The sequence below is a fragment of the Meriones unguiculatus genome, chromosome 11, assembly GCF_030254825.1.
Source record: "Meriones unguiculatus strain TT.TT164.6M chromosome 11, Bangor_MerUng_6.1, whole genome shotgun sequence".
Classification (NCBI taxonomy): Eukaryota; Metazoa; Chordata; class Mammalia; order Rodentia; family Muridae; genus Meriones; species Meriones unguiculatus.
In genome coordinates this window covers 107,129,434-107,151,118 of record NC_083359.1, presented here as the reverse complement: position 1 = coordinate 107,151,118, position 21,685 = coordinate 107,129,434, and the positions used below count along the sequence as shown (strand labels likewise).

Genomic DNA, 21,685 nt, shown 5'->3' with positions numbered 1-21,685 from the left:
TTGTGCGTGTCTATGTCTGTGTATCTCTGTGTGACTGTTGTGTGTGTCTCTTTGTGTGTATATGTCTGTGAGAATGTGTTTGTGTGCATGTGTCCTAGTTTGGTTTTTGTTTCTCTGCAAACAACCATGATCACTAGCAACCAGGATAGGATTTGTTTGCGTAAAGCTTACAGTCTCCATGGAGGAAACCTCGGGTGGAGACACCAAGCAGGAACCTGCAGGCAGGAACTGAAGCAGAGACCATAGAACAGTGCCCACTCGCTCACTCCAGGGTCACACTCAGCTGCCTGTGTTATCAAGTGCAGGCCCACCTCTCTAAGGACGGCCTCACTGTGGGCTGGACCCTCCTCATCAATCAGAAACCAAGAAAATCCCACAGACAAGCCCACCAGCCTGTCTGAAGCTGTATTTCATTACAGTTTCTTCTCCTTCAGGACATCAAGCTTACAGTCTGGAGAAGACATCACGGATTTCAAGCACAATGAAGGCTGGGGTCAGCTCAGTGATAAAGCATGTTCTTGCCTGCTGGGACTGTGGGTTCAGCCTCCAGCAAAAGAGAACAAAGCCCTTAATAGCATCAAATAGACTAGGGGAAATGGTCCTTGTGAGTTATCACTTTGTTTTAACGAAGAGCATGCCATTGGTCATTAACACACTTTGACCACCTTCTGTGTCTTTAATCTGTGTTTTTATTTGCTCTATCATTTTTTTTGTTTGTTTTAGAAACTGACTTGAGATAAGTCTTGCTATGTAGCACAGGCTGGCTTCATATTTGTAATCTGGCCCTGGCTGGTTGGGTTTAAACAGGTGATTTTCCTGCGCTTGCCTTTCAAACTCCTAGATTACAAGAAATTGCCACCTCAACTTGTTTTGAAAAGCTCTCTTCCAGGTTTGTCGAAAGTTACATGACAAATATATCTTACCTTGAATTTATTATGTTTACAATGTAATTCATAAAATATTCCATAGCTAGGTTTATTGCCCTAATCTTTATGTTCTCAACTGCTCAAAATAATACATATTTATTAAAACTAATACAATCATTGAGTTGGCTTTCTAAGATAAATCTTCCTTTATCTAAAGGAAATTTATTGAGACGAGGGTGACAAGTCAAAGCTAGAGATAATGACAGCTGACTTAAACACGGGGCTATTGGCTAGAGGGCGGACTTAGGGACACCTTAGTGAAACTCTGCACTCATGTAAATTAGACATCACAATTTGTGACACAGATGGCAAACATATTTTAAGATTTAAAACACACATGCTATTTTCAAACTATTGGGAAGGTAGGATTTAGAAGCAGAGAAATACCACAACTTCCATTTGAGTCTTCCTGCAATTGGCTTTTGCAGTACTATCTTCTGGCTTTGGGATTAAAGAGTTATTTATAATTAAGAAAAAATTTTTACTACTTTGAAGCTTGATTAAAATCACACTCTCAATTCCTTTTGACATGTGCAAGATTAAAACTAAATGAATCTTTCTTTTTTACAAAGGGACCCCTAGCAGCACTCAGTTAACAATCCTGATGGACAGTCCTCAAGGCCCAGGCTACTTTGGTCATCTCTTAAAAGCCAGCTTAGGATTGGCTGCATTCTCTTCCTCTGTGGCCTGGTAAGGCTGCTCCTCCATTAGGGGGAGGTGATCAGAGAGCCAGCCACTGAGTTCATGCCAGAGACAGTCCCTGCTCCCCTTACTAGAGAACCCACTTGGAGACTGCCATGGGCTACCTCTGTGCAAGGGTTCTAGGTTTTCTCCATGAATGGTCCTTGGTTGGAGTATCAATCTCAGAAAAAGAGCCCTGGGCCAACATTTTTTGGTTCTGTTGGTCTCTTTGTGGAGCCAGTCCTGATGAGACCTGATAGGCTAGGGTCAGATGGAAGGGGAGGAGGACCTCCCCTTTCAGTGGACTTGGGGAGGCCCATGGGAAGAGAAGAGGGAGGAAGGGTGGGATTGGGGGCGGGGGAGAAGGAGGGGTTTTAGCTGGGATACAATGTGAATATATTGTAAATAAATAAAAATTAATTAATTAATTTTAAAAAATTCTCCTTGAAAAACAAAGAAAAACCAAAAACCAAACAACAACAAAAAAAACTGCCAGCTTAGAACTTCCTGAAAAACACAGCCTGGAAGCCCTGGGATAGTGTCCCAAACTGAGCTCTAATCCGAGAGCCATCCCCCTCCCGAGACTGAAGTGACTTACCGGGTCACAGAGGAGGCTGCCATTTCTAGTCCCAGCGTGGTTACAGTCACAGGGCTTGCAGACATCAGGGGCAGAGGGATCTGCGCCAACGGGTCGGTAAAAGTAAGCCTGGCACGACTCGCAGTTTCTCCCTGTGTCGGGATAGCGTGCTCATTACAACTCATAATTCATCACAATAGGCTGCATCATTCAAGATTCAAGACTGTATCCCTTTGAGGAAATTCATAATTTTGGGGATGTCCATTTTAATGCACCTTTCATCTCTACCTGCCAATTTAGTGATCCGGAGCATATGAAACGGTGAACCTGTTCCAAATGCTGCTTTACTTCATTAAACACCATCTGTTGAGCAGTACCACACTTCTGAGAAGTTCCGCTTCGGAAGGGAGCATCCATTTGAAAGGTATCCACTTCCAAAGTTACAGTTGCCTTCCTATGTCTAGGCACGTATTTCTAGAGCCAACTGAGGAATTGCTGCGCTTGGTAGAAGAACACACAGAAGCGAAAGGCAGCAGAAGCTCGGTACGGCAAATGTTTGTTGAGAGTCAAGGGGCTAACAACGTTGGCAAGCACTTGCTATGCGTGCAGGAGGACTTGAATCTGGTACCCAGCACATACCAGAGCAGCCAGGCTCACCGGGCAGTACTCATCAATTACTGGTGACAGATGGGTTCCTGGGGCTCCCGGACGAGCCAGTCCGGCCAAAGGAATGAGTTCCAGGTGGAGAAAGGTGGAGGGTGACTGAGAAAGATTATTTGATGTTACCCTCTGGCCTCCACCCATATACGCATGATCAGCACACATACACACACAAAACAATTACAAAATGTATCTTTCAAAATAAAGTATGAAAAATGGAGAATGCTCTGAACACAATGAATTGTACAGTTACATGATTTTTAATGCTTCCGTTAATTATTTTTTCAAGTATCAGAATAAATAAACTCGCCATATCTGTACATGTCAGGTAAGTCTTGCATTAAGTATTAGAAGAGCCTGATATAGTCAGTATGTAATGCTGTTCCTATGGGTTTCAGTATCCCTTTCCTCTTGCCATCTTCTGACTAACTTTTTCTATGAGTGATTTCCAGAGCCAATGTGGGTAGTGCCAAAACCAGAGAAAGAATCTGAAATAAACCTTCACATTATGAACTTTCCTATTAAAAAGCCACACATTCTGTTCTGATGCTGCTGGAAACGGACACATCAGGAAACTTTATAATCAACTAATTTTTTTCTTTATTCTGAGGGACATAAGCTTCTGGTTAATAAATAATAAATAAATAAGTTCTTCATGTTTCCGGAGTGTTGATGTGCCCACACGCTGGTGGCTGCTTCTCAATGTGTGTTTCTGCTGTAGAACCAGCTCTCACGTCAGAAGCACAGGAATACCCACCTTCACAGCCTTGGCACCCAGATTCTCATGCCAGTTTATGTCAGCAGGAACTATCTAAACCACTCACTCATGCTTAGAGTAACACTTTGGGGTTCACTGTATTCGCATTGTATCTCATGAACACAGACACTGCCTGTTTTTGTTTTAATGTTAATACTGCTCTTCAGGAAACAGTGATTTCAATGATTGCTAGAACTTACTTGTTTACCATCTTCTGTATTTATAACCTTTTTGCACATTGTGTGTGTGTGTGTGTGTGTGTGTGTGTGTGTGTGTGTGCATGTATGATGAACAAGTATGCACCATTGTGTGCTTCTGAAGGCCAGAGGACAGCTTGCAGAAGTCAGCCCTTTTCTTCTACCGTGCAGGTTCTGGGAATCCAGCTCCGGTGTTGGCCTTTCCAGGGGGCTCATTTTCCGATGAGCCATTTAGTTGGTCCATATGTTTACAATATCTTCAAAGGATTATTGGTGTCTGTGTAAACTCTGAGTAAATGTAACACGTCCATGTGTAAAACCAGACACAAGAAAAACAGAAAACAAAACAAAGCAAACAAACAAACAAAACGACACAAGTAACGTACTGTAAGGATGTACCAAAACCGAGCTAGGCTAAGCTATGCGAATTAGCAGTTTGGTAAACAATGGGGACACTGGCAGGAATGTCTTCCTCCAAAATGGAGGACTATTTCTGCACAGGGAAGGTTTGATGAAACAGCTTTTGTTTCTAAACTTAGCAGCAGCAAAGCCCGTTCCCAAATAACCGTATTATAATTAAAACTACCCTGCACCTAAAGGTAGACAGGCAGGGCCACAGGCTGAGCCAGCCGTTCGGGGTTTCAGGTCACCTGTCGTGTGGTGCTGGCAGTTGTCACACACCCCTCCGCTGCCTCTGCTGTGCTCTAGGGGAAACGGGTCCACAGAGGCCTCGTAGTGGCAGCTGCTGGCGTGGCGGTTGCACTGACAAGGTTTACAGTTGAAGGCGTGAACACGGTCACCACTGCGGAAAGGCTTGTCGTTGTAAAGAGGCAAGCAGCGATCGCACTGGAACGAGAAGATGTCGGAAGAAATGCAAAGCTGTGATGTCATCACTCATATACCGATCACTGTCAGTGAACGTGAAATTAAAAATTGTCAGCTAAGAATCTCTGAACACTTTGTCTTTATAACTAATTTATAAATAAAAAAATACATGAGTTAGGATTCTTCTACAACTTTTAAATTATGTTGAAATATTAAAATCTCCCCACTCTCAGCTCTAACAATAAAGGAAATCATAGACAGTAAAATGAATATTAAATTATCCTCCTATAGTTTCAAACTCTGCAATGACTTGGGGTGTGAATTCATCTAACTCTTTGTGAAGAATCTCATCAACAACACTTTGAAGAGTGCTTGCCTTTATCTTCCCTTACTTTGGTTTGCTGAAACAATCCTGTGCTATGTTGTGGTAGACCACCACAATCATTCTGATTCAGCACACACCTTTACAAAGGGTTGTGCAAGCTGGTCACTAACAAGAAGTGATGCTACACCTGCTTCCCTGCCTGAGAAGGAAATGGGACCGGTCACGGACCCTGTGCATATAATTTAGATGGCAATCCAAAGATTGAAGGCACTGCAGCTGATTATATCAAGTAAGGAAGTAAAAAAATAAATATCATTGGTCATTTAGGGCCAATCAATCCAAATATTAACAAAAGACAATTTCTCCTTCAATTTTTACATACTGAAGCAATTTCTCATTTCACATTTGTAAAAAGAGGGAAAAAAAGACAAGAATTCTCTTCTCCATTGTTTTTCTATTTCATAGTATACTGGACATTTTAACATGTAGCAAAGGCTATGTTTTTGTTTTGTTTTGTATTGTTTTTGTTGTTGTTTTGTCTACTTAACCAAGGCAGAAAAGCAAATACAGAAGAAAATATGGATGCTACATAGCTATCAAGTCACAATGTTCAGACATAGGGAGTTGAGCTGTAGTTATTTTAAAAGAATGAAACCTTATATTTCAGTCAGCTTTCAAGGCTTTATAATACTCTTACAGTGATGAAGGTTTTTTTTTTTATCCATAACTGCTCCTGTATCATAGACTGGAGTAGCTGCCCTCTTCCCTTCTCCCTCTTTCCTCTAGAGACACCTGTATCATGCCCATGTCCTTCTGTCCTCTGGAGATACTAATGCTCCTGTCCTTCTGTCCTCTACAGATAACCACGTCATGCTCTGTCCTCTGACCTCTGTCCTCTAGAGATACCTATGCCAAGCCCTGTCCTTCTGTCATCTAGTAGCTTGTGTGTCATATTCCTGTCCTTCTGCACTGCAGCCTTGGTTCTCTTACAACCTCTCCCAGGGGATGTTAGATACATATTTTTACACTTTCCATACTGTCTACAAAGCAGAGAGGTAGTTGCTAAGATGATAAATGGAATTCACATCTAACTCTGAAAACCAAAGTCCAAAGAAATCTCTTCGTGGAAGCATTTAGGGCACAGGTGATAGTGGGCTAATACTTGTGCTCAGTGTTCAGATCAGCTCTGATGAGCTGAGTCTCAAAAAGGCACTTATGGCTAGAAAACAAACTTATTTAACAAAAGAAAGACACAACTAACTCCTGTTAGTTACAGTTCTTTGGCCAGATCTTTGTTTGTTTGTTTGTTTGTTTGTTTGTTTGTTGAGACAGGGTCTTGACTATATCCAAGATTAACAATGAACTCATTATGAAGTCCAAGGTGGTTCTGACCTCACAGTTATCCTTCTGCCTCAGTTTCCCAAGTGCTGAAATTATAGTCAGGCACCAAGGCACACTGACAAGAAAGAAAGAAAAAAGAAAGAAGGAAGGATGGAAGGAAGAAAGGGAGAAAAGTAGGAAAAAGGGATTCCTTAAATTTTACCTTACTAGCAATAATCATACACCAAAAAACCTTCTTTCAAAAAATGAGTTAGCTGTGGACTAGACATCAGAAAGCATAATTCACTTGTTTACTGTCTGCAAAAAACAAACAAAAAAAATCCTAGTATAATGTGAAATATGTTCTCTCACCATACTAAACCCCATGGCAAGCATTTAAAATTTTCTCCTATCAATAAAAAAAATAGATAAGTATACCATGGTTCATGTATACAGTGGAACAGTAATCAACCATAAAAATAATGGAATTGTGTTATTTACAGCTACACGGGCTGAACTCCTGTTAAGGAAATAAGTCTGCATGGAGAAACAAACATGGTGCATCCTCAGGTCCATGTGGAAGCTACACAGGTATCAGCAGAGGAGAGGCCACTGACGCCGTGGTGCAGGAGGAGAGCTAAGGGTGGACGGGTAATGGACACAGGCAAGAGGCAGTTTGACAGGGGAAATGACTTTCAATGTTCTGAGCACAACTCTGCAACCATAATTGGCACCAATTAACTGTAAACTTCAAGCAGCCACTTGAACAGATCTCACTGTTCTCTATACAAAGAAATCATGGGCTCTTGAGAGCAAGCACCTAAAAAGAACCCTGTGTAATCATAATATTCTGTGCCCATGTGCTAAACTATCATGCTTCATCCCGTAGGTATGAATGGTCGCTGTGCATTAGTAAAATAGTTTATAAACAAGATGGGCTATCTTGTTGCATTGTAGGACCTGGGTCACCAAGCAATCAGATTCCTGAATTGTTAGCTTTGTAATATTTATAATAATATATACCTCCTATTTGTGCCATTCATTACATAGAAACAGAAATATTTTGTAATGTTGTTGTGCTAAACAAGGATTTGTTAGAGTACCCAGCACATGACTGACCCTCAGAGAACATGACCTACTGTTATCCTACATTATTATGGCATCAGCAACCAAGGACTGAAACAGCTAGGACACACCATCAATGCTGCTGAACAAACTTAGTTCTTAAACCCACTTTACCTCTGTAAATCCCAGTTTCTTTTTTTTTCATTTTTTATTTTAATTTTTTTTCAATGCAGTTTATTCAGGAACCTTGAACAATCATCTGACCCTGGGTAAAGCCAACCCACTTTAAATAGCCTCTGGGTAGCCAACCTCAGTTTCTTCATCTCTACAGAGAAGAGAAGTCATTATCTTATCAGCAAGTTAAAGCAACCATGTCATGGGACTAATGGTTAAATATTCCAAAATGGAAGCTGGACAGTTGGGGTACACACCTTTAATCCCAGCACTTGGGAGATAGAGGCAGGTGCATAGCTGAGTTTGAGGCCAGCCTGGTCTACAGGATGAATCCAGGACAGCCAAGGCTACACAGAAAAACCCTGTCTCAACCATCTCCTCCCCACCCTGAAGAAATTCCAAAACTATTGAAAAATAGTTAAATAATGTCCAACACCAATTGTAGAAGATCTTATGAACTCAGGATGAGAGGTTACAGGAGGGTATAAGGAAGAGGTGTGGGAGGGGAGAAGTTGAGGAGAGAGCAAAGGATGAGGAGATTGGGGAGAAGGAAGAGGTGTAAGAAGAGGAAGAGAGAGAGAAAGAAGAGAAGGGAGAGGGAAGGACAGGAGAAGGAGGAGATGAAAAGGAAAGAGGAAGAAGGAGAAAATGAGGTGAGGGAAAGGGGAAATATCTGAAAGACTCCATGACCTCAAGTCTGAAAGGCTGCAACAGAACACAAAACACAATGCTATGAGAAGTACTGTCACCAACCCTTGGGGATTCTGTGACCTTCAAGGAAAGCAATGAACTTCCAGAGTTGCCTTGCCCAGAACCATCATCCATGCCACCATGCTCATGTCTACACTTTTAAAACTCGTCCGCACTGTAAAATGCTAAGAAGCAACATTTTACTGCATGGACCGATCTCAGCTTGTTTTCTATTGAAATTTGTTTTTCTTTGTTGCTGTTTTGTTTTGCTTTACTTCAAAAACTATGTTATTAAAAGAATTTTCTCACCCCAAGGTGATGTTTCAAATTGTACTTTCTTCATAAAAGTTGGTGGAGAAGAGCAAGGATGAAGGAGTGTGGCCTGTCACGCCGATCACACGAGGTTTGTGTTCCACAAAGTAACTGCGGGCTGGATTCGGGGAGGGGCCTGCGGGAGGCAGGGTTGCAGATCCAGCAAAAGAAGTCCTCTGATGTCCATGGAAACAACACTTTTCCCTTTTGTTTTTGATCTAAATGTCTTTTTCTTATTTGATATTTGTCCTTATTTTCAACTTACAAGCCACTCTCACGGGCCTTGTGATAACACAGAACTAACTGCTGTATCAATGATCTAAAACCACAATCCTGGCTTCTTGATGTTTTCAATTAAAGATGAATTTTGCTACAGATTTGCGGAATGGTTTTGATCCTGGCCACTACTTGTTATTGAAACAGCTAGGCTTACTTTGGCAAAAAGCTCTAAAACATAGATGAAATCATTGTGTTTGTTGACTAAGACAAATCCAATTATCAGTTTGGGCATTTTAACACTATAGATACCAGAGCCATAGGGATTCATCAAGATAATTAGCTAGTGTCAGTCTACCTCTAGGATGGCTATTTATTTTCACATCAGGGCAGCACCAGGCCCTGTTTCTGCACATAGAAACTTCTCTGCTGAATTTCTTCAACTTTCATAGGAAAGACCTGACATCTTGGGGTGTGTTCATTACACTGGAGAGGATGAGATGTTTTTAATGCCCAAAAGTAAGCATACATGTCAGCTCAAACATAATGTAAATACATACAAATACATATATGTATTTATAACATATTTTAGATTTTTAAATGAATTTCAAGTAATATATAGAATATGATTTTTAAATAAATTTCAAGTAATATGTAGAATATAATCTCATTTTCTAGATAAAGGGGTACATTTATGTATACAGCCAACTTTAAGAAGACAGAAAGATGCTACAGATTTGCACACAGTACCAATAATATCAGATCTGAAAGGTGTACACAGCTGCTTGCTGGGATTACCTCTGGATGGCTGGAACAAGCGCCTTTTACAGTTTATGACTAGTGTTTTTCTGCAATGTATGCCTATTGCAACTTATTAAAATGTTTTGCATAGCTAGGGGAGGGATAGTAATTTCTCCTTAGGTGGGAATCTGGGTAGTTGGGCCACACTCTGGCGGCGGGTCTCCACATCCAGGAGGACATGTTCAACACAACTTGAACTTGTTGGGTTATGAGTGGCAAGAGACATGAAAATGGGAAGGGGTGAGGAAGTATGGATAGGTCTTGGAGGAGTTAGGAAGGAGTAGAAGGTGAAGATTCTCAAAACTATCATAAGAAATTCTCAAAGCATTATGTTTTTTTGTAAGTGTTAAAATCAAATAAAGTTGTATACTTGAGCACATTTTGGGTATATGCCTAGGAGTGGTATAGCGGGATCTTGAGGAATCACTATTCCTAATTTTCTGAGAAAGCGCCAGATTGATTTCCAAAGTGGTTGTACAAGTTACATTCCCACTAGCAATGGAGGAAGGTTCCCCTTTCTCCATATCCTCTCTTGCATATATTGTCACTTGAGTTTTTGATCTTAGCCATTCTGATAGGTGTAAGGTGAAATCTCAGCATTGTTTTGATTTGCATTTCCCTGATGATTGAGGATCTTGAACATTTAAGTGTTTCTCTGCCATTTGATATTCCTCTATTGAGAATTCTGTTTACCTCTGCACCCCATTTTTTAATTGGATTACTTGGTTTGTTGATGTTTAGCTTCATAATCTCTTTATATATTCTGGATGTTTCTGCCCTCCGTCCCTCTGACCTCAGCAGGAGAGACTCTAGCCTCTCCTCACTGTGTGTCAGCTACACTTACTATTGATTTTTTTAGTAGGTGTAAGGTTTTGTCATATGTTTTCACTCCACTGTTCATACATGCTGTAGCTTAGGTGGTGTTTTGCTGCCAAGGCTTCAACAGAAATTTGGTCAGAATGACATCAGAGCTTGGAAATGGACCATGAAGAGAGAGAGTCATGTCTTTACTGTGAACAATGGATTAGTTTTCAGAGAAAGCAGAGAATGGGCTGTTATAAAGCACCTGGCCCCATATGTTGACTCCTTCTCGTCAATGGGCAAGAAATTGCAATAGCCCCTTATGTATGTTCAGAAGTTGTCAGTGCTATTTTCTCAGACTTCCAGAACCATGAGCCCAAGCTAAATTTCATTTACGTATTATCCAGATTCAGGTTTTGTTGTTGTTGTTGTTACAGCAGAAAAATCTATAACATCACATTATACATCATTAGTCTGTTGCTTGGATGTATTATGTTAACTGATTATTGAGTCTTGTAGTATCGCATGCCTGGGATAAATTCCTGCTGGTTGGGGTACAGAGCTTCTTAATTTCATAGAGTTGCCTTTGTCAAGACATGAATGACTTACATCCTATATAGAAAGTGTCTGCCTATGTTCATATCTTGAAATATTTTCTTTCTACTCTTCTATTAGTTTTGAAGTTTGTGTCCTCTATTAAGGTGAATAACTCAGCTAAACCACTCCTGGGTGTTCACTCAAATGACTTCAAGTCAGCCCATCAGAGAGAAACATGCACATCAGTGTTTACTGCCGCTCCCTATACAACAGCTGAGTCATGGGGTCAGACTGGTGCTCAGCAACAGAGGGATGCTTAACGGAAACTGTATATTTACACATACAATAAAATTTACAGCCATGAGAAAGTGTGAAGTTACGTTGTTGGTGGGGAAATGGATAAACTTGGGCATAATCAGCTAAGTGAATTACATTAGTATCAGAGAGACAAAAATTGTGTTTTATGTTGAATATGGGCCCTAGACTTATAGATGACATTACACACACACACACTTTAAACAAAATTAGAAATGAAAGTGGGGGGGGTTGGACAATTGAACTAAGGAACCAGGCACGTTGATTAGCTTTTGTTTTATTTGTTTGTGTCAGTTTGACACAGCTAGGGTCACCTGGGAACAGAGATCCTCGACTGAGAAGATGTCTCTAGGAAAGTCTGTGGAGTATTCTCTTGATTAGTGTTTGATGTGCGAAGGCCCAGTCCACCATATGCCACCTCCATGAAAAGATGGTCCTGGGTTGTATAAATTAAACAGGCTGAGCAAGACATGGAGAACAAACCTGTAAGCACCGTTCCTCCATCTGAAGTCTTTGCTTCGGACGCTGCCTTGCATTCCAGCCCTGACTTTCCTCAATGATAGACTGTTACATGTGATGTCTAAACCAAACAATCCCCTTTTCTTTTTTCACACTTATTAAATTTTTTCTTTATTATTATTTTTACTACATTTTATTCACTTTGTGTCTGGGCAATAGCTCCCTCTGTTATCTCCTCCTGGTCCCACCTTCTCCTCCCACCCATGTTCCTGCCCTAGTCCACTGATAGGGGAGGTCCTCCTCCCTACTGTCTGACCCTAGCCTTTTGGGTCTCATCAGGACTGTCTGGATCCTCTTTCTCTTTAGCCTAGTAAGGCCTCCTATCCAGGTGGAGGTGATCAAAGAGCAGGCAACCAAGTTCATGCAAGTGACTGCCCCTGTTCCCCTTACTAGGACACTCTTACTATGGAGACTGAGATCATGGGCTATATCTGAACAGGTGGTCTAGGTCCTCTACATGCATGGTCCTTGGTTGATTCATCAGTCTCTGAAAGATCCCCTGAGCCCAGATTTTCTTTGGCTCTGTTGGTTTCCTTGTAGAACTCCTGTCCCCTCCAGGTCTTTCTATCTCCCCCTTCTTCCATAAGATTCCCTGCACTCTGCCCAAAGGTTGGCTATGAGTCTCAGCATCTGCTTTGATACCCTGATGGGTAGAGTCAGAAATTGTGGTCCATTTACACAACGGATTACTACTCAGCAATTAAAAAAAAAAAAAAAAACAAGGAAATCTTGAAACTTGTAAGCATAAGGATGAAACTAGAAAAGATCTTCCTGAGTGAGGTAACCCAGAAGCAGAAAGACATACATGGTACATATTAACTTATAAGTGGATATTATCCATATAATATAGGATGAAAATACTAAAATCTATAGTCCTAAAGAAGTTAAATAACAAGGACCCTAGGGAAGAGGCTTACTCCTCATTCAGAAGGACAAACAGGATAGACATGAGAAGTGGGAGAGTAACAGGAACAGGACTGGAGCCTTCCACAGGGGCCTCTGAATAAACCCTTTTCTTTCCAAGTTGCTTTGTGTCATGTGTATTACAGCAATTTTAAAAAGCAAGTTTAATCAGAAGTGGGGAACAGAGGGGGTACTGGGGTGGGGGCTTGCATGCATACCACACACTCGCATGAAAATGGCCACTATGTGAGCATGTGTAATACAATTTATAAAATGGAGAAACTCCATTTGTGATAATCTTGACACAAATTTCTTTGGCCACTATTTATTCTTTCTGGTTTTAAGTCAAGTCTGTCTACAGTTGCAAAATGTGGGTTTGTGGTTTGTTTTCAACCTGCACTTCTAAGTGCTATTCCAGCCTCTGGGCTCATCTGTGGTTCCCGCTGCTCACGACTTCACCTGACTCTTCTGGACCCGTCTCTCCGGCACTTGCAGGATCTGCCCTTTGTCTTTGGTGGTTGTCAAAACTATTAAGTTGGATCCCTATGCTTATTTTCTTAGTCTGCATCTTTTTAAAAAAGTCACAGTATCCTCAACTTCAAAAAATTCTTCACTTTTACTCTGCCAAATATTATATTTTCTGGCTCTTATTTTTATTATATCTGTGTTGTCCACAAAGCTGTATTTGTCCACAGGCTCATAACCCTTTTCTGTTTAACTGTATTTTACATATATACTGACGGGAGTTGAATAACTAGTGGTTTACAAAGGTAGCACTATTTTGTCAGAGAGAAAATTAAATTTCTTGTGTTGGGATTCATTAAATGTATTTTAAAAATGAAATGGCCAAATGCTGGTTAAAATGTATTAAGTCACTGGTATTACAAAAAGTTAAAATGTGAAACGGAATAAACTCGAGTAAAATCTTACTGTGCGTGGGGAGAGGGCGAAGCAGTGCAGGGGCAGGATGAATGGCTTCCGTGAGGTGCAGGTTAGTCATGGTGACTCATAGTTTTGGATTTCAGTGCTCTAAAGGAATTTATTCCATAAAATAGCAGGAAATATCCATTTAACATAATGAGCATTGTGAAGTGTGAGGTTGGCATCCTTTGGCTTATTGAATGGTAGGAAATCTTATTAAATAAAATGCTTCATGCTGGCTCTGTTATTTATAATACTAACGAAAATGCACACTGATAGTTTGATCGTAGTTAATTCATAAGATTCAGGATTAATGTTATAAAAGGGTCACAAATTAAAGCCAAAAAGTAAGAGAATCATTCATGGTCACTAACAAATTGCTCTGAGAGGGCTTGGCTCCCCTTGCAGGCAATGATGTCACACTATGATGAAGGAATAGCTAAGCGGCCAGCAGAGTGAGAGCGCTGGCTGGCATCCTGGCCATTGCGTCACTCTTGGCCTGGACCACAGCTAGAAAATGAAAATGCATTCTGACGCAAGGTTCACCTAGTAACACCTTTCTTAAAAGCAGATTTAGTCAACGCTGGAACCCATAAAGCCTGTAAGTACTAGGTAAGATCGGGTATCGTGGCAAAGGTCTACAGGTCCAGTTTCTCGGAGGTGGAGGCAGGAGAATCAAGAGTGCAAAGACTGCCTCTGCTTATAACAAGCATGAGGCGACATGAGAATCTGTCTCCAAAGCACACTGGGAAGTAAAAAGGCTGCGGATAAGAAGGCAAGGTAAGAAGGTAGATTATGCTATGCAACCTCATTAGCAAATATATGAAGATACAACCCCAGACTTGCAAAATCTCTAGGTTCTATTGTGCTTTCTGATTTCAACCAACACTTTTTGATGGACCTGATCAAGTTGGTGACCTAATAAAGTGAAATGCAAGCTCCCTATTTTGATAAAGATACTGCCACAAGTAGTTAGAAAATGATTGAAAGAGGGAGTTGGTAGAGTAAGATTTAAAAGACTGTCTAACAGAAGAAGAGATATTGACAGCAGTTGAAGCTAAGAGGGACCAGAGATTAGAGGTGAGAGACTATGTGGGAGAGGGATGCATTCTACATCGAGATAGAATAGTGATTATACAACTGCCCAAACTCTGGATATTTAAATGAGTGTGTTCTATGGTGTACAGATCATACATTCTAAAAGAAATTAAAACACACCAGCTTTGGAAGGGTTAGCATGGGTGCACGTAAGCATGGGTGTAGAAAACTGTGAATCTATAGTTAACACAAAATGAAAGATTTGTAAACACCCCACAATGCATGCCTCAGCAATAATGATTGTTAACAAAACAAAAGAAACCATTGGAAAACATGTTTTTATTTTCCAGGTATCCGATGATGAATGTAAGATCAACGCTTTGCAATCCTGACTTCTACTTTGAAATACTTAATTCTACTTGAAAGCTAATGGGTAATATCTAGTATTTTGAATTTTTTGCCTCAGATCAATCTGGAAACAGGCTGAGCACATTAATCATGTGTGGCTTCGGTCTTCCTTGGGAAGACACATCGCCAGCCTTCTAAAAGTGTTCTCTATTGATGAAATATGCCATTATTTCTACTGTATATATCATACATTAAAGTCAAGAACTTAAATTGCCAATATAATGCCAAAATATATCAGAGTTCCTCAGAAATATTAAGGGCAGCCAGGGAGACCCCTCCCATGGCCCATGTTCTACCTGTTAAAAATTATAATGGAATAACAGAGAAAAATAAGTCCAGATTTAATTCATTTGAGGGCAAGCATAGTCTTTAGTGTTAAGTTAAGTGGATTTTCAGTCTTAATTTCTGTTTTGTTTTTTTTTTTTAGGTTGAAACATACAAATTAGCATTGGCAGCAATAGACCTCCTGTTGACTGTACTCTGAATAATAAATCTTGTAGTCTATCAGCCTATCAGTCTATCAGCACACTTTATATAGGTCTCCAAAGCACAAAAGACCAGACGCTGACTTCCTGGAAGTCACCCAGGTTCATGACTATAGGTGGTAAAAAGTGCAGTCACAAAAGAAGATCAAGGAATTTCTTTGCATGGGGTCATTTTTACTCTCCCTCAAGCAGTTCTTGCAGAAGACAAATACAGTAGCAACTATCTCCTGAGGAATGAAAATTTTATCTGAAAAGAATTTCAGACCTGTATACACACTGTTTCCACCCTTAGACCACGCTCTGTCTCTATGAACAACTGAAAAATATGTAGGCAGAGGCCCGGCAAGGTGGGTGCCTGAGTTCACGCATCTCCCCTTCCTCTCCAGCATACCCCTTCCACTTCTGTTGAACACTTTCTCACAGAAAAAAAAAAAGAGAGAGAGAGAGAGAAAGAAATGCCAAGAACTGGCATGCTCTCAAGGCTTATATTCTCACTGATTTGCCAAAAGGCAATAATTCACAAAAGCCCTGTTTATTGAAGACTACCCTTAATGGTTACCCTACACTGTGAACTGGAAGACAACCCTCCTGGTCTTTTTCCAGGCCTTTAAAGAGAGAATGGCATCCCAGAGGAGATGAATGGATTAAATCAAAACATTTTAAAAAGGAGATCATGAGAAGGTTGTGGTTGGGTGATTTGAACACAGCTTAATAGTTTACTGACATTTTTCTTTCAGCCACATTTGGCAAACTTTTCTAAGCAAATTGCATATGCAGCATTCTTAAATCTATAACGAAATTTAAAAATTATCAAAATAGGACCAAGAGAAAAATTACACGGTCTACCTTTTCATGTTTTCCAAAGATGCTGTCTAAATAAGAAGAACTGAAATATATTCCCATCCTAAACTGTAGCTAATTGATGCACCAGCTCTGAACCCAGCAGGCATCACCTGGGTCCATGCCCGGTAATCCCAACTTGACTCCAAAACCAATCATCAACCTTGATTCATTTAATGCCTCTATTTTTAAAGAGAGACATGAAACCACTCAAGAATCATAAAATATCAAACACATCACTGTGAGCAATTAGAAAGAATAAAATTAAAAGGGGTGTAAGAAAGAAGAGAAGGAGATGGAAGGGAGGGAGGCTGAGACAGATTTTATCATGTAACTTCAGGCAGGGAAACTGAGTAATGTCATGTTAGTAGGAAGTGTTCCTCTCCACATCGGGAGAAAGAATGCACCAAGGTAGAGCTTAGCCTGTGGGTACCAGCTAGATTCAATTCGTGTACCTCGCTCAATCCATCCAGAGAAGCTTTTAGATCAGTGGGGAGGAGGAGGAATAGGTGTGTGTGTGTGTGTGTGTGTGTGTGTGTGTGTGTGACACACATACATGTGCACACATGTTGATGACTCAATAAAGAATAAGTTGGTCAATATAATTTAACAAATTTTGGAAACAGTATTATAAGCTATAGAAGGAAACTTATTAAAAATAATCTTCTTTATTGCCAGATTGGTAATGCAGGCCTGTAATACCAAACTTAATCAAGAAGATCATGCGTTCAAATCCTACCTGGACTGCATACTAAGTTTATGGCTAGCCATAGCCCTCAATAAAGATCCTGTCTCAAAATAAGGTTTTCAGGGGAGAAGACTGAAGCCTTAATTATTTAGCATAATTCTATCGAGACAATTTAGATGTTCTGTAGTTAACATACAATGTGGATAAACCAAGAAAGAGACAGAAAGGGAAAGAAAAGGCCTTAGGGTTTCATTTCAGATACAGTTCCTCGGAGATTAGTTTTAAACACAAAACTTTCAAGTTTAACAATAGATATATTTGCTACAATAATATATTTTTTAAAAAGATGATATTTTAAGTTCTTGTCCATTTAAATAAAACCTGAGGCTGGGCGAAAATTAACTTTCTATTCACTTATATTTACCCTTCCGCTTTCCTTTTAGATTTGTGGGATGAAGGAACACACCTGATGCCCTTCCGTGAAGCTGTGTGGAGAGCAGAGGCATCTATAGGGTGTCGTGGTCCCGTCGCAGGTCTCGGCGTGTCCGTGGCATTGGCATCTGTGAAGAAGAGCATCCCGCACACCTCAGAAGCAAGTCACTGTCAACGTGCCCCAGAGTCTGGATTCATACACGTGACACACTTGAGAAAGGCAAACCTGGCTCCTTCAGTTGGGTTGATACAGGCTCAGTGATTCGGAAGGTAACTGTCAAGACTCTTTGGAAGGGAAGTGAGATGGTTTGCAGGGACTCCCTCCAACCATGTGGGATTTGTCACAGGAAGACATTTGCTGAAATCACTCAAGCTATACTTAAGAAATTGTAATTTTCAATTTCTGTTTCAAAATGATACAGAAAATATTAAGTTATTTAATAGTATTTCTTTTATTATTATATTACGTAGCAAATGTTAGTTTTGGGGTCTAATTAAACCTTCAAGATATTCTATTTTTCTAGAACAATCCATTTCAAGTGTATTCTGTATGTAATTTGCCATCCAAGGCAGTATTCTGCCTGGATTGGAAGCAATTATGTTTTCTTTGTGAATCATATTGTTACTGCATGGTAAATTTTATCAACAATTAAAGGCAAAATACATCTTTCTTCTGTTGATAACGAGATGACTTTTTGGAATGTTGAACTATGAACTAGAGGAGTGCCATACTTATAAACTATCTGGTACCATAACTACAACCCAAATTTTGCTTCTTTTTAATAGAGGGAATATGTAAAAATTAAATTCTAAAACAAACTGTGTAAAATTTTGCTTCTTTTTAATATAGGGAATATTTAAAAATTATATTCTAAAACAAACTATGTAAAATATATGATAAATTCTGTCTGGGTCATATTTAGAGTATCATACTTTAAAAAAAAAACAGTCTGAGGATTAAGCTTACTCAACTGCTAAACTGCATGCATTCTGAACCTTGAGAATGCTGTGCTTTCTGAATGAACTATCTCCTGAAAACTCACTGATAACAAGGCCACATAAAGTGCAGGGAAGGCATTAGATGAAAATCTCCCTGGAAAATTACAGAAGAACAAATTATTTTATAATACAAAGCTAAGAGTCTATCTTGCTGCAACATCTCAACAAATGTAGCTACTACATTTTTTAAAATATGTTTAACAAACCTATAATTTGAGAAAAAAATCGTAGTGAAAGTCACAGTGCATTCAGAACAGAAGGAATGAAAGCTACCTCCCGCTGATGAAGATTTCATCCACTGCATAGTATCTGTGTCTCGGGTCAACAGTGCGCCCAGCTGGATGGTACTGCCCGTGGAAGTGCAGTCTGATTTGAGTGGCTTTCATGAATTCTTGCAGCACTGAGCTACTGTAAGAGTCATTGTACCCAGGACGACGCTTCTGTCCAGGTGTCAGGAGGTCAAATGTGACATTACCATGGGAAAACAAGGTAAAACTGTCAAGGAAAGATTGATTTTAAAAATCTATTCATAGTTTTGATCAAATAAAAATAACAAGCTTGGTTTATTTCTAAACAGTGTCAGTAAATCCTCAAGTCCTTCGGTCTGGGGAAACAATATTGCATTTATTCCGTGTATCAGTAAAGTGGGCTCATCACAGAGGGGCAGATGAGAAGACAAGAATGCAGCTACAGATGGCTGGCTAGTAAGATGAACACTGCATCAGAGGACGGCTGTGGACGGTAAACCTGAATTCTCCCGCCCCTTACAGGAGCTGTAAGCAGTTTAAAGCTCAGCTCGAGGAGATGGGGTCACCTAACTTTCCTAAAGCCAACGATGGAGAGAGATCTCTGCCATCCAAGGAGGCTGGCTGGCCCACAGATTAGCACTAAGGCACCAGTTTATTAAAATTAATTGGTTTTAGAATGTTCATACTCAGAAAACTGAAGGCAGTTGACAGAATCGGGGTTTTCCAAGTCACCATCGTTTTTCATTCCCCAGACACTGCAATCTCTAGCAAAATACTGCCAGTCCTCCCAGGGAGAGCTGTCCTCCTTCTTCCTCTGGATCTTTATCGCCGTAGGCCGTGGGCTGGAGAACTGGATGATGATGAGAAACACCTGTGGGTGATATGGATAGCTAAGTAGAAAAGACCGGTAGGAAGCCCAAAGCACCGAGACTTCACACTGGAATCTAAAAGTTCATTTCTTCCTAATGATTGTGAGGGACAGTTTAGAGAGCATCTAGACACTTCTGGCCTACAGTGAAGGCCATGCGTTTTATCATTACATATTTCTTCCCATCTGCATTGATTTTGTAAATTACAGTGAATCTGTTATATTCGTTCTAAAGCTATGAACAACGAAAATGACCCTCATTAAGTACATATGAATATGCACCTGCTCTATTAATGTATGTTCTTAATAAAAAGGTCCAAATATTTAATAAATTCTATTTTAATATCATTCTCTAAACCCTGAACATAGGATGTGAGTTTTAGATAATGTGATTTCATTCATTACAACTCCAGTTTTTGCTACACAATAAGTTAAATTGTACAACCAGGTGACTATGTCCATTAAACTAGAGGAGCCTGTGAACATGGTCTTAGAAAGAGACATTGCAGATGTAATAAAGCTGAAGATCTTAAAATGAGATCACTCCACTGAAAGAGGAGAGGGGAAGGTTAGCATGATCTGAGGAGGGGGCCTTTGTGCAAACGAAGTTAGAACTTGGAGTCCCCGGCCCACGAACGAACAGATGTCACCGGAAGCTGAAAGAGGCCAGCAAGACCACTTCCTGCCAAAGTCTCTGGAGGGAGTGTGAGCCTGCCAAGACCTTGACTGCATGTTTTGAGTCCTCGGGACTGTGAGAGAGCACATTTCTCGAAAACATGAACTTTGCAGCCATTCAGCACACACACCCTACTCCTTCTCCGATTACCTGGTACTGTCCATTTTCCAAGTCTACAGAAATAACCAGTCCTTGGTTGAGCTGTGTAATGTTTGTAAACACATGGGAAATCCATGAAGTAGCAATGTTATCATCGTTGATGAAGGATAGAGGATGGGCTTCGGGATTCAGCCGTGACACTTGATGGTAAGGCCGGTCTTCTGCGCCATTTGGAATGCAGTACTGCTGAGCCGAGGGGTGGAGACGGGGATGGCTGCCTGGGCAGCGGCAATGTGACTGGACGTGCAAGCAGGGGAGATCTCCAGAAAGGAGCTCCAGAATCTCTCTGAAACGGTCCAGACAAGAAAGTAAGGACAAACAACTTCACAGTGACAGACTGATAGCACTCAGGGCTGACAGCACTCTTTTGGTGTTTGGAGGTGTGACAGACAATTTTGTTTTCATAATTTATCACTGTAACATAAATTAAAACTAAGTTTGGACAAATAAATGTACTCACTCTACGAAGCTCTGTGATGATTAGCGTTGACTGTCAGATTGACAGAATCTAGCATCACCTAGGAGACAAGGCTCCAATGCATTCCTGTGAGGGGCTGTCTGGATTAACATTATTTTCTGAGAATGTCTGTGAGGGATTATATAGATTATACTAATTGATGTGGGAGGAGCCATCCTAACTGCAATCAGGATGAAGCCCCTTTGAAGATACCCTGGATTCCACAAAACAGAGAAAAGCAAACGGTTCTTGCTAACAAGCATCCCTCCCTCCCTGCTTCTCCAAAGTGGACGAGATGTGTCCAGTTGCTTCAAGCTCCTTCTGCTTTCACTTTCCCAGCAGCACGGGGGTACCTGAACTGTGAGCCCAAAACCATCCTTTAGGTCACTTTTGTGAGATTATTCTGTCACAGCAAAAGGTACGAAACAAAGACAAATGTACTCTAAAAACGGTATGTTTTTTTGGTAGTAACTTTTAAAAACGTGTGTGTGTGTGTGTGTGTGTGTGTGTGTGTGTGTGTGTGAGAGAGAGAGAGAGAGAGAGAGAGAGAGAGAGAGAGTGAGAGACATCAGGAACATGAAGGTCACTGTACATCTTCCAGAAGAAATCCTCTCCTTCCACCACAGGCACCAGGGACTGAACTCAGGTCATCAGGTTTGCATAGCAAGCATTTCTGCCACCTGAGCCACCTCAATGGCCCTGAAGTGCCAACATTTCACATCAAGAATAACTATAATCTGATTGGCCTGCTCTTTGATCACCTCCCCCTGAGGGGGGAGCAGCCTCACCAGGCCACAGAAGATGACAATGCAGCCACTCCTGATGAGACCTGATAGACTAAGATCAGAAGGAAGGAGCGGAGGAT

At 40.6% G+C, this 21,685-nt stretch overlaps 1 protein-coding gene across 1 annotated transcript in view; it reads right to left on the bottom strand.

Annotated features, from left to right (window-relative positions):
- Ush2a (usherin) overlaps positions 1 to 21,685 on the bottom strand; it is a 653,036-nt gene that overhangs the window by 539,143 nt on the left and 92,208 nt on the right. Inside the window, exons 5-10 of the mRNA XM_060365102.1 lie at positions 20,355 to 20,649; positions 19,347 to 19,531; positions 18,686 to 18,907; positions 17,448 to 17,541; positions 4,449 to 4,644; positions 2,206 to 2,336 (exon numbers count right to left, since the gene is read on the bottom strand). Of these exons, the coding sequence (XP_060221085.1) occupies positions 2,206 to 2,336; positions 4,449 to 4,644; positions 17,448 to 17,541; positions 18,686 to 18,907; positions 19,347 to 19,531; positions 20,355 to 20,649 (1,123 nt within the window). The remainder of the gene's footprint in view (positions 1 to 2,205; positions 2,337 to 4,448; positions 4,645 to 17,447; positions 17,542 to 18,685; positions 18,908 to 19,346; positions 19,532 to 20,354; positions 20,650 to 21,685) is intronic.